The sequence below is a fragment of the Thrips palmi genome, unplaced genomic scaffold, assembly GCF_012932325.1.
Source record: "Thrips palmi isolate BJ-2018 unplaced genomic scaffold, TpBJ-2018v1 HiC_scaffold_2, whole genome shotgun sequence".
In the NCBI taxonomy this organism is placed as follows: domain Eukaryota; kingdom Metazoa; phylum Arthropoda; class Insecta; order Thysanoptera; family Thripidae; genus Thrips; species Thrips palmi.
Window position 1 is genome coordinate 4,601,575 of NW_023144629.1, and position 12,939 is coordinate 4,614,513.

The window sequence follows — 12,939 nt, forward strand, 5'->3', positions numbered from 1 at the left end:
GGCGTGGCGTGGCGTGGCGTGGCGGCGGGGGCGCGGGGCGGCGCGGCGCGGCGGGGAAGTGCCTCTGGAACTGGAGCAGGCCGACAGGCCGACAGGTGAGCTAGCGCGCGCTCCGGATTCGCGCTCGCGCGGGGCTGGTTAGGCACGTTGGGCACACGGCCTGGCCTGCCTGCCTGCCTGCCACTCTGCAGGTCCATCGCAGGCACTTTTCCCCGCGTCCCTGGAGGCTGCCGGCGACGCGCGCGCCGTGCGCGGCCTGCTGATCCATCGCGCGCCGCTTTCGGCGATACCACTCCAACTCGACAGAGCGGAGCTGTTGGAGGCTCGACCGCGCGTTCGACTCCCCGCGGCGGCCGGCGTTTCGCGCTCGCCTTGCCTCACGCCGGGCCGACCGGGGCGGCCGGGGCGTTGTAGCGCCGGACTTCCCCCGCCCATCCTCTGTGTGCTCTTCGCGCCCTCCTTCGCCTCCTTCACGCCCAGGACGTGCGCTGGTCAGGGAGTCGCACCGATTCCACTGCACTGCTGTGTCTCTGCCGTCTCTGCGCACCGGTGTGGGACGCCCCGCGAGTGCGAGGGAGACAGAGCGACGAGACGCTGTCGACACAGAGGCGAGCTTGAGTCGGCGGCAAGAAAGGGCCAGAAAAGGCCGCCGCTGTGTGCGAAAGGACAACAGCATACACTGTCAAAGCGACGCTACGCGACGCGTGTCCCCGCGGCCGCGGGCCGGCTGTGCGGCGCGGGGAAGGGGAAGTTGATGAAAACGGAGAACTGGGCCGGTGCGGCCGCCCCGGGCCGGGCAGAGCTGGGCCGGGCAGAGCTGGGCCGGGCAGAGCTGGGCCGGGCAGAGCTGGGCCGGGCAGAGCTGGGCCGGGCAGAGCTGGGCCGGGCAGAGCTGGGCCGGGCAGAGCTGGGCCGGGCCGGGCAGAGGACTGGAGGCTGCCGGGCCGCGGCTGACGCTGCGAGGGTGTCGCAAGCATCGGCGGCAAAAACGGCCGGATAATTACGGTGTACTGTAATGCTCGGTCCACTCCATCGGGCCAGGCTGCCTGCAGACTGATTCCGGGAGTCGTTTTCGTCGCCCTGTCTCTCTCGCACCCACACGGGGCGCCCCAATGAGTGCGAGAGAGACAGAGCGACGAAATCAGTCAACTGACCCACCCCCTCTGGGCCTGCAGTGGGGCGCCGCCCTGCCCGAGGCTGTGCCCACCTTGCCGGTTGCGTCCCGACGTCGCGCCACCTTCTTTTTGTGGCGGGTTACGTTGCCCTGGATGAATCGCACAAACACACGCACGGCGCACGGCGCGCGATGAAGGAGTGGGAGGCAGGCGGGAAGGACGACGGAAACGAATCCCAATCCAACGACGAAGAGTAATCAGGCGCGGGCAAGGCAGGGCAAGGCAGGGCAAGGCAGGGCAGGCCACAGGCCGGGGCAGCCGGGAAGGGAGAAAGAGAAGGGAAACCACACGGTGCCGCCAGACAGCGCGGCGAGGCTGGCGAGGCGCGGGGCACCGGCATTGGGTCAGTGCGGCCGGTACGGCGGGCTGGACACGCCACGCCCCGCCACGCCCCGCCACGCCCCGCCACGCCCCGCCACGCCCCACGTGGTTACAATGGCAGCCGATGAGCACTTCTCGCATTGTGTAATACCGGCGGCCGGTGTGGGAACCCTGCAACACCCTGCCGACTGATTCCCGCACGTCGCCGCTCTGTCTCTCTCGCACTCATGGGGCATGCCGAATGGACGCGAGAGAAGCAGAGAGCGGCGATGTGAGGAATCACTGCGACGCCCCAGGAAGCAGGGTGCACCGCGGCGCACCGGGTCCCTGAGGCCGGCCTAACCTTTCGCGTGATATGGGCATGTCCACGCCGCGGACACTTACTTCTGGCGACGGCGGCCGAGGGCACGGCGCGCTGCAGGTGCAGGCCGATGGGCGGCGGAGGCGGCCCCTCCACGACGGCGGCCGCCCCCAGGACGAGCACGAGCACGGCGGCGGCGAGGACCAGCAGCGCGTGCAGCAGCGGCAGCAGCACCGGCGGGGGGCGGCGCGGCCGGGGGCGGGGGCAGTCCGTGCTGAGCCGCCGCATGGCGAGGCTAGCTGCACTAGCTGCGCCGCCCCCGGCTGCAGGCCCTGCAGGTCGCCGCCCCCACGGGCCGCCGTCTCTGCCGCCGACGTCGCTTGACGTACATGTCAGCACCGCGACGAAGGTGGCCGCACCGCCCCCGCGCCGGGCGGCATCTTGGCGGGGCCGGGGGCGGGGCAGGGCGGGAATGCGTGCTGCAGCATCCAAGATCCGGACCTCGTTGGCGACGCACCGGTGACGCGACGCACGACGCCCGCTTTGGCAAGGCCGCAAGGCCCGGCAGCCCCGGCAGGCGGCACGCGAGACGCGGCGCGAGACGCGGCGAGGCGAGGGCAGGTGCGCGACGACGACACGACGGCGACACGACGGCGACACGACGACGACGGCAATGCCGGTGCAGCCTGTGCACTCCTTTCGAACCGGCCGGGTTGCGACTGACGCCGTACGGGACCGCTTACGCCAGCCTGCGCCAGCCCAGAGAGGCCAGCCCGCTCCGGCCACCCGCCCCGCCACAGCCGCCCCACCCCGCCCACCGCGCCCCGCCGCGCCCCGCCACGCCCCCACCTGGCACTCTTGTTTTCATCCAGGGGCTTCACCAGACACCCCCCCGCGCTGCCGCAAGGGCATGGGGCATCACGTTGATCACGTGGACGAGGGAGTCTGCGACCAGCGGGGCGGCCCGGGTCGCCTGCGAGGTAGGCCGCCGCCGCTGCGCCGCGCCGGGCTGTTCGGCGGGGGTGTCTACCCTCGAGTTCGCAGGCTGACGACGACGCGAGGCGTTTCTTCCTGCCACGTTTCGCCTCGAGGGTAGCAAACGGCAAATAAAAATAGCTCTGCCTCTCGCGCAGTGCGAATGTGTTATGCTTTGGGTCTTCTCCTCAAGCCGCGCTCCAGCGTCGAGATCTCTTCGCGCGGTGCGACCGGCACCCACGGCGGCGCCCTGCTTGGTCCATGCTGGGAGGGGGTTCCAGGGCACGCTCTATTTCACGCCTCTTGACCAAGTGGATCGGCCAAGCGTTTCGCCCTTCCCAGCTTCCCGGCTTCCCACCGCTAAACGGCCGCACACCTTGAGCCGCCAGCCTCCTGCCCGGACCGCTGCCCCAGTGGCTTACAGTGGCTTCCCAGCGGCTTTCCACTGGCTTTCCACGGCGCGGCCGCCACACTTTCCCGATGGCGACGCTGCGTGCTGCGCATGATGGGTCGGGTTTTCTAGCGAAGGCAACGCAGACGAAGGCGTAGTCGCGAAGGCTGGCGCGGCGGAGGGGCGCAGCTCTGAGCCGCAGTTGAGGCGTAGTTAAGGCGCAGTTAAGGCCCATAGCGAAGGCCCGGCCCGGCCCGGCCCGGCCCGGCACACTTCCCCGATTACATCTCGGTCCAGGGCGCCGGCACGGCTCCAGCATGGCTCCAGCATGGCTCCGGCGGCGAGTCCGGGGATCCGGGGGTCCGGGGGTCCGGGGACCTGCTCCGGCAATCGCTACGGCCGCCAGCCTGCACTCGGTCCACTCGGTGCGGGTCCCTGGCAGCGGATCCGAGGTGTGCGAGGTGCCCCAGGCTGTTCTGGAGGCTGTACCGGCCCGGGCTGTCCCAAGCAGTGTCCAGTGCCCTCGAGGCTGGGGACCGTCATGGAGTCCCGCGGGCGCTGTTCCACTGGTCCACGCTCGAGACGATGCCTAGCCCAGCGATTCTCAACCTTTTTCGGTTCGCGACCCCAAATTTGTAGCGAAAAATTTCCGCGACCCCCAGGAAAAATTTCGCGACCCCACGGGACCCCTCCTTTAGCATGCCTTTGATACAAAGCGCGATGATAATCCACCCAAGTTTGGAAGCAGTATTGCAGCAAAGTTGATCAAAACGGTCACAAATGTCTTTGAAAAATCGTGTTCTGGGCCGACTTTAAGCAGCCACTGCGTCTAATCCGATGAGGTATTTCGTCCTCCCTCAACGGGCAATTGGTCTTTGGACCTTCCTTTAGCATGCCTTTGTTACGGAGTGGGATTATCTGCCTTAGTTTGGGAGCAGTATTGCCGCAAAGTTGATCAAAACGGTCACAAATGTCTTTGAAAAATCGTGTTTTGGGTCGACTTTAAGCAGCCACTGCGTCTAATCCGAGGCGGTATATTGTCCTCCCTCAACGGGCAATTGGTCTTTGGACCTTCCTTTAGCATGCCTTTGTTACGGAGTGCGATTATCTGCCTTAGTTTGGGAGCAGTATTGCCGCAAAGTTGATCAAAACGGTCACAAATGTCTGAAAAATCGTGTATTGATCAACTTTGCGGCAATACTGCTCCCAAACTAAGGCAGATAATCGCACTCCGTAACAAAGGCATGCTAAAGGAAGGTCCAAAGACCAATTGCCCGTTGAGGGAGGACAATATACCGCCTCGGATTAGACGCAGTGGCTGCTTAAAGTCGGCCCAAAACACGATTTTTCAAAGACATTTGTGACCGTTTTGATCAACTTTGCGGCAATACTGCTTCCAAACTTGGGTGGATTATCGCACTTTGTATCAAAGGCATGCTAAAGGAGGGGTCGCGTGGGGTCGCGAAATTTTTCCTGGGGGTCGCGGAAATTTTTCGCTACAAATTTGGGGTCGCGAACCGAAAAAGGTTGAGAAACGCTGGGCTAGCCCAAAGGTGTCACTTCACGTAGTCTTTGAGTGGTGACCCGTCTCTCTCGCACTCAAGGCGCGCCCCGTGTGAGTAAGCGAGAGAGGCTGTGCGGCGACGCGGCCGCTGCTCAGGTCCAGCTGGTCCGGCGGCTGCCCGTTGGGCTGCCCTGCAGTAGCACGCTGGAGGCTGGCCGGCCGGCCGGCCCGAGCGGTAGCCGCGGCTCGCGCCTTCTCGCAATGCCTCTCCATGCATTGCAAAACAAGTCCCCTTCTTCTTCCCTCCCTCCTCCTCCTGCTCCTTCCCGTTTCCGCGTGGGGCGGCGTGGAGCGGCGCTGGAAACGGACCAGAATCCCCGCGCCGGCCAACGCCGGCCAACGGACTAACGCAGTACGCAGTAAACACCTTACGCAGAAACGCACGTTCAATAATTCGCCGCCCCCGCTCCCATTTCTCTATTCATTCATCTCTCGGGCCGCTATCCACTCCTTCCGCCGCCGCCGTCCTCCAGTCACGCCCCGCCCCGCCCCGCCCCGCCACGCCTCGCCACGCCCCGCCACGCCCCGCCACGCGTGGTTACGTCTTACTACGTAGTAAGATAAGGACGCAGGACGCACTGCTGGGCCATGGCTGGCTGGGCCGACGCGACAAAAATACGGACAGAAACGAAAGCGTACGAGGGGACTAGAGCCTGGCGGCGGTGGCGGCGGTGGCGCTGCTCGCCGTGGTCACCCCAACGGGTCATTTACGTAAGGGTGCGCGGCGCGCGCGGTCAGCAAATTATGCCCCAGTCCAGCTCTGGTACTGGCTCCGTGCTGGCTCTAGTGGCAGGGTTGGGAGGTCGGTCCAAGTCCCTGGACGTAACGCCGTTTAGTCCTCGGTCCTCGCGGCCGCAATGCGAGCTCATTCCCGCTTCGAGAGGCGGAGGGTGGAATGGGCGAAAGAGTTTGCGAACTGCCTCCGAGCGCTCGGAGCGCGCGCCGTGCGTCTGTCTGTGCCTGTCTGTCTGCCTATCTTTCCGTCCGTCTGTCCGCCCCGGGCCGCACGTGACGTAACGTCGAACGCTCAGGGTCCCCGTCTGTGGTTCAAGGGCTGTCACGCCAGGGCGGGCTCGGCGGGGCTCGGCGGGGCTCGGCGGGGCGGGGTGGGTCTAGCGGCGAGGTGCAAAGCCTCCGTATGGGGCAGGAACAGTGAAAGTAGGTTGGCAGGACGAGTGGCGGAGCAGGGCGGGGCGGGGCCGGCCGGCGGCGAGGATGTCTTGCGAGCTGCTGATGGCTGATAATGTATTCCCGGTTCAGCTGATCACCGCGGCGCGGTACGTGCTGTCTTTGGAGGAAGGACAGCGGCGTGCAGGATGATGGCAGGATGCGAGGGCGCACGCCGCTCCACGCCGCCTCATGCCGCTGCAGGCCGTGATGAACTCGGCCGCCGATAAGAGCGTGACGTCGCGGACGTCGTGGACGTCGTGGACCAACGGCTTATCGCCACGCTCCCGCGGCTCCCGCGCTGCACGCCGAGCCGGCCTGCCTGCCCCAGCCTTGCCTTAAGTCCGAGACATTTCAAACGAGGCCCCTGCGGAGCACTGCGAGTCTTTGGGTAAAACTCCGCCCAATAGATTTGATCTGAATGATGCGTGCTCGCCGCGGCGCCGCGGCCGGTTGTTTCGTCATGAACGGGCTTTCCCTGTTCGGGGAGTCTTCGCTGCGGAGTGCGGAGGCTCGGAGGCACTGTCCCGACCCCCCGACCCAAGGGCAGAATGAATGATGTCGCCGGTCGTGACCGTGGACTAGGCGGACTGGACGCCGCGGAGTGCCAGGCGGAGTGCCCACCTCTATCTCCTTCCCATCAGCCCTATCGGCCACTCGGGCACGAGTCCTGCCAGTGGGTCCTGCGTGCATGCCCACCGCCCACATGAATCATGAATGGACGTCACTGGTGTGCCACCAAGTGCCATGCAAGTGCCATACAGGGGCGCCTTCGGCCATTCGTAGTTTGGCCAGCGGGCCCGCGGCAGGGGAGGGGAAGGGGAGGGGAGGGGAGGGCTATGACGGCTTAAAATTGGCTTACGCTTCGCGACTTCGCGGCCGCGCGCTTCGCCACTGCCTGGGAGCGTCTCGGAGGCGTCCCCATCCACCCAGGCCCTTCCCCCTCCCCCTCCCCCTCCCCCTCCCCCAGCCCCGCGAGGCTTTGCGCGATGCGCGAGGCACGCGAGGCGTTGCGTGGGCGGGGACACGGCGGATCGCACCCAACCGCGCGTTCCGCGGTTCGAATCCCGGCGGCCCCCCACCGCCGAATAGCCTTTTGGGGTGACTCGCTCTGACAAGAAAACAGAGAATGGTCTTCGAATTTCGTGCCGTTGTCGCGGCCCGTGTCTTTGACTTCCCTCGCAGGTTTATATACTGCAAGCAATTTTGAATCGCAAACTTGCAATGTATGAGAAATATATGATTGGTATTGTCGATTTCTCATACATACGAGAAAAACTGAGGAAACTCTTTCAAGGCATTTCGAAGGACGCTTGTCTGTTTATTCCGCCTTGAAACAATCTAGTCGACCCGGTTTTGCTGTCAAGTTTTCAAACATTTGTGGCCATGATTTGGCCCGGCGCTTAAGTTAGTCCGGAAACCTTGAAAACCGCTGTGGTCCGCATGTGTGCGAGGCGGCTGCAGTTGGTACTGCTATTTTCAGTTGGTCTGATGGTTTCTTACATTTTCAGTTCAGTTCTCCATGAAGTTTGAGGAGTTCTGCCTGAGTCAAAGTGATAGATAGGCTGAATGATACCAGAATTAAAATGCTGGCAAAGAACGATGTGCTCTCCGAGTTTAAGAATGTTCGGAGCTATGAGCGGGTTGATCTGCTTTGTAGCTTGTTAGACTTGTGTCTGCCTTACGAGTTACGTTTCCTGGGCACATGCCTTGAATTTCTAGGTAAACGCGATTTCATAGAATTGCGGGAGGACGAACGTCACGCAAACAATGTGAACCATATAACCCAGTATCGTAGTTTAATGGATGAAAATACTCGAAGAAAGCTAGTCCTGTATGTGTCCCTGTTGAAGTCCTGCAATAGTGACTGTGCCAATTGTCTGAATGATACTTTAACGGCACTCTGCATTAGTGATGTGAGTCAAGTTTGTCGAGCAGAACCTGAATATGCTGAAAAACTGCTCGATGAGCTGCTACTTTTATACACCATTGCGGTGAAGCACCCTGCATTCAGCTTACATCAGAAGACAGAATTTGCTGCGCACCTCTCTCGTCTCCAAGAAGAGGACAACAGACTGTCACAAATTCTTTATTCCAATGAAGATGGAATCACCTCAACTTCAAGGGTTAGTTGCAAAGTTAATCAGGAATCTTAATTATATTTGACAATGTATTCAGTGCTTATTAAACTGAACGAAGCTGTTGTCCGTATTTTACAAAGAACAACTGCGCTTTATCTTTTTAAAGTGCTGTTATTCTTGTGCCACATTTTTACAATTATGTCTTTCAATGGTGATTTTATCTACAAGTGTTGCTTCTTTCGTGTTGGCAGATCTCTAAATCAGTGGACTGCATACCAGAAACGCCATGCAAACCCAAAGATTCTCCTTCAAACAACATTGAAGACAGTTCTAGTCAAATCTCAGTCAATTCACAAGCTAACCAGCTGACTTGCCATGTACTGTCAGGGTCTGTGTACACAAGTGCAGTCTTACCCTCTGCGCTGCATCAGGCATCGGCAACTTGTCTGAATCCAGCCCATGTCATGGTGTCTTCCATGTGTGGTCATAATGCCTCAACTGTTGTGGCTCCTTCTCCTGGTGACATTCAACCTGAGAGTGCTTCCCATTTGAGTGGTGAAACTGGTCATTCTGTGATTGCGGTGGGCCTAACAGCCTCTCCTGTAACTTCCAACCTAATGGTGGGTCCTGGGCCTGGACTAGGGCCGGGTATAGGGTTGCCATTAACTTCCACTAGTCACTGTATGATGCCATCCTCAGGTAAGTCTTGTACTTGTTGTTTTATGCTTCTCATTCAAAGAATCAAATTAATGCCATATGGGATTTACAGGTGATATTCAAAAAGGTTCCATGGGACATCCAAATATCATTGGGCCGATGATGTGTGTTCCATCTGATTCTATGGCCATGTCTTATCCTGGACATGCACATTACAGTATGATGGTACCTATTGTTAGTCATATACCTGGTCCCCCTCTAGGGTGTCCTGCAAGTATGGCACCAACTATGACACCACCAGGTGCTTCTCTCACACTGTCCAACATCAAGCCTGTCACATCATCTGCTCCCCCTGGACCATCTCCCAGCTCTATACCCTCAAAACCCATAATTTCATGCTCTTCCCCAAGTGCCACAACCGTGTCTATCACTTCCAAAGAAAATAGCATCAAGTCTGAGCAAGGAGAGGCCCTGGGTAGTCAGCCGGTTTCTCCAGCAAACACTCCTCCGCCTGGTCCTAAAGCACAGGTATTGATTGTATAAATCATTCCTCAAATATTTGACATTATGTTGATGTTTTAAGTTGGTATTTCTTGTTCTTTCAGGTTTCTAATATGAAGCCTTCTGGTCCTCTGTCACATAATCCACACCAGCTATTACAGCAATCCCATCTTCCTGCATCAAATCAACCCCAAGTGCCTCCGTCTTCCCAGCAGCCTTATCAACTTACTCACAATATGTTCCCAACAAGTCAACATCAACTGTCTTCTCCAAAAACCAACTCAACTATCGTTAACCAAGTTCAGTATTATCCAAATCAAATCATGTCCATTGGAAGTTTTGGCCAACATCCACAATCTCCTCATGTGTCAAAGTTCCCTGGGCAGTGGTGCCCTCCTGGGGAAAATCTCAAGGAAGTAATAGTTCGTGAAATGCCTAATTATAAGGCTAACCTTCAGGACTATTCTCCAGATGAGGTAATGTTTTTAAAAATAGAATTTTTGTTTGTGCAATTTGCTTATCTTTAAGTATGAATCAATGAGTGTTTTATTTGCTTCTAATTTCCCACAATTTCTTTAGCTTCTGTACATGAGTGATGATCAGCTCAAGGACATTGGTCTATCTACAAGTGCCATCCAGCAACTACGCTCAATTATTAGCAAGCTTCACTCACCTACCAATGGTCTTAATTGCTTAAATAGGAGTGATGCTGCATTTCTCAATGAGGTTAGCCTTTCGAATTTTATTGCAAGTAATTCCGAGTTTCATCCCTATGGATTTTGGTAGCTAACTTTTGTTTTTATCCCAGCAGTCTTCCAGACGTAGGCACTATCATCCCTCTGACAACAAGGCAGTTCCTTCAATGCAGGGTCCCCCTCCAGGAACTGTAAATTATGCCTACATGGTGCCATCCTCTTACCCAAACAGTATCAATAATATTGGAAGTAATGGATCTTCATTTAACAAAGGCAGCAAGCGACATCTTCAAATAACCAATCAAGTTCGAGCCTTGCAGTTGGAGGATGACAGTAGAAGGCCATGCTCTAACAGCAGCAGCACCTCTGATTGCTCAAGTGGGAGTCACTCTCCACCTGAAACTCCGTCACTTCCTCACATTTCAGAGGTTCCTTGTGATCACCATTTAGATAGAGGTGAGCTGCTGCCTCCTTCACACTGTAATTAAATTTTTTGGCAGTTGTAATTGCATGGAATCACTTGCAGGGTACTCTGGAAAAGATTCTGGAGCAGAATCTTGGAATTCTGCAAATAGTGATGACAAGAACAGGGACGATAGGCTACATGAAGGGGAACGTGTCATAGACGATAGATCCCGGGGCTGTGGTAACCAGCCTCCTGGAGTTCAACGTAATCTAGTTAATAGGTAAGTGCTTAATTTATTGAGGTTCTCACCTTAGTAGTTGTCCATGTTTAAGGCTTTACTTGAATAAATTTTATTGCAGTAGAAGTCGAGGCCTGAGCAAAGCACCACCTGGTATTCCCACAATACCACGAGGTCGAGGCCACCCTATGGCTGATAAAAACCGAAGAGATCCTGTTAGCTCCATGAATGGTGTGCCATCAGACATGAACAATCAACCCCCACCGTATGCCATGTCTGGTGCCACTGGATTGCCTAGTAGCGTTCCATATCCTGCTCCTCCTGTATCGTCATTCCTACCTCACACTCCCTTTACAACCATGCATGCATTTCATAGATTTCAGTCTGGCAGCTTTCTTCCCTCAGGTACGGCATATCCCTTCCCACCTAATGGAGAAATGTGGAGCCCCTTTCATCAGCCCCCTCAACCCACTCACCCATACATAACTGCACCCATTGTAGCGTTTTCTCCCGCCCATCCTCCTCCAAAACTATCGTGTTACAACTGTGGCCGACCAGGACATCAGGGGTCCGATTGCAAGGAATCAACTTTTGAAGAAATAACTCAGCAAGGTGGGTTTAACTTTTTATTTGTTTATAGTTATTGTTTTACTTCCAAGATGTCTAGCTTATTTATTTGTGTTGCTTCTCACCTTCTCTTCAGGGCAATATCACTTGGACTACAAGCCTGGAGATTGTCGAGACGCTGATAAATGACAGTACTCGTTATCAGGCAAGCTGCGTGCCTAAGTTGCTGTTCCTGTTCCTCAATCCATAACCAAAGCTCCTTCTGTTTGCTCCGTCCAGCCAAGTGGGGATGGCAGCAAGTACAGGGCCAGTTTACCAATCATCAGTTCATTGTTTTTATTTTCATTTTTTAATTTGCTTTACAAGAGTGTTAGATGAGACAATTTTGAACCATGAAATGTTAATGTTTCATTGCTAAAAAAAAAAACAACAACATTTTTTCATACATTTAATTTAGATTCTTTTGACCCTATTTAATGTACTTCGAATTTTAATTTGTATGTGTGATTATCATGCAGTTTTAAATGTTTCAGTCAGTGTAGATGAAATGATATTTATTACAGTACTGAATGATCAAATATTTTCAATATGTTGAGAATTTATAGTTTGATGCCATTTTTTTAATTATATGAATGATTATAACCATGTTGGTCCTGTGCTGGCATCTTATAAGTTGTTGTTAATGTTACCTTTGTTAGAATGGAATAGACCCAGCCATGACTCTCTAGGTTGTTAATGTCTGGTCTGTACTATTAAATAATTTAAGTGTGTTGTACATTTGTGTGTTGTTTGACAAAAGGAATGTCAAAAATGTTGTGTAGGTATGTTTGAATATATGTTTGTGTTAATTGTCTTTGTATGATGTGACTCTTACCATTTGAAATCAACAAACCCTCATGAATGTAGTTGCTGGTCAACTCAAGCCAGAAAAGATGTCAAAGCCTATTTATGAAGATTTAAATTATGAGATTCCTTGGAAGTTTGCTCCACTTTTATTTCTTCAAACTGCAAGAAGAAGCCAAAAGTTTTTATAAAATCTGGCATCTTATTTTATTGCATTAATTTTTCTCAAAAGTTTATCTATGTATTTTTGTGATGTGCATTGCATCATGAGAAGTTGTTGAGCTTTAAATGTGACAGTCCATTTTTGAAGGCAAACAAAACGAGTCTTTTTGAATACCATAGTGAAAATTGTTCTGTTGTTGCTATTGCAATATTTATCAAAATTGTGATTCATTAAGACTTGACGAAGGAAAATTGTGTATGCACATGTTAATAGCCTTTTGCTTATCTGTGTTAAACTAACTGAAATGGATGATTTGCATCCTTGAATACATCGTAATCTGAAGTTTCACATACTGGGATATATACTGTAATGTATATACTTTATCCTGTGCATGTATTTGTGTGTTTACACACATGGCGTAACTCTACTTCAGAAATCAAATAAGAATTGGGTATGAATGTTTTAAGAAAGAAACAAGTACAACATCAAATTTTACTTGTTTTGGATGAATTCATCTTCCATCACTCTGTGATCCAAAACCTAAGGTTAATGCTTTTTCGTAAGTTCTCATTATTCAAGCCAGGTTTTAAACATAATGAAAAAAAAAGCAGAAAAATAACTTTTGAAACTTTTTTGTGAGTTAGTTCAAATCAGAGATTCGGAAGCTGCTATTCCATGATATAATTATTTTAATTAGTATCAGCTGGGATCTTGATTTGCCCAATAATTCTTGTGTTAATTTCTTAAAAAAAGAAGAAAAAGAAAGCAACTTCTAAGGTAATAAATTTTTAAACGTACCCTTTGTTAGTCAACTGTTTATTTTGGTGAAAATTCGGAAGTATTCCTATCCTACAATATTGATTTTCTATTGAAAGGTAGATAACTAAACAGATG

The 12,939-nt window shown here is 54.1% G+C and overlaps 1 protein-coding gene across 4 annotated transcripts; it reads left to right on the forward strand.

The window, feature by feature from the left end:
* The first annotated feature begins 7,187 nt into the window (after nt 1-7,187).
* Nucleotides 7,188-12,536, forward strand: LOC117647116. Of its 4 annotated transcripts, none has more exons than XM_034388645.1 (9): nt 7,188-8,020; nt 8,227-8,674; nt 8,745-9,160; nt 9,238-9,609; nt 9,713-9,859; nt 9,942-10,284; nt 10,355-10,514; nt 10,597-11,084; nt 11,176-12,536. In XM_034388645.1, exons 1-9 carry the CDS (start codon nt 7,481-7,483, stop codon nt 11,226-11,228), a joined length of 2,967 nt encoding a protein of 988 aa, XP_034244536.1. In that variant the 5' UTR covers nt 7,188-7,480; the 3' UTR covers nt 11,229-12,536. The 4 variants fall into 4 exon arrangements, with proteins under 4 accessions (XP_034244536.1, XP_034244537.1, XP_034244533.1 ...); XM_034388646.1 differs by having other exon boundaries at nt 7,190-8,020; nt 9,945-10,284; XM_034388642.1 differs by having other exon boundaries at nt 7,191-8,020; nt 10,594-11,084.
* The last annotated feature ends 403 nt before the right edge of the window (nt 12,537-12,939 follow it).

Bases quoted from the DNA above. Each gene is read 5' to 3' on its own strand.
- LOC117647116 (XM_034388642.1), top strand. From the start codon at position 7,481: ATGCTGGCAAAGAACGATGTGCTCTCCGAGTTTAAGAATGTTCGGAGC. The intron at 8,021-8,226 runs GTTAGTTGCAAA...TCGTGTTGGCAG, and splicing joins GAATCACCTCAACTTCAAGG to ATCTCTAAATCAGTGGACTG. The intron at 8,675-8,744 runs GTAAGTCTTGTA...TGGGATTTACAG, and splicing joins CTGTATGATGCCATCCTCAG to GTGATATTCAAAAAGGTTCC.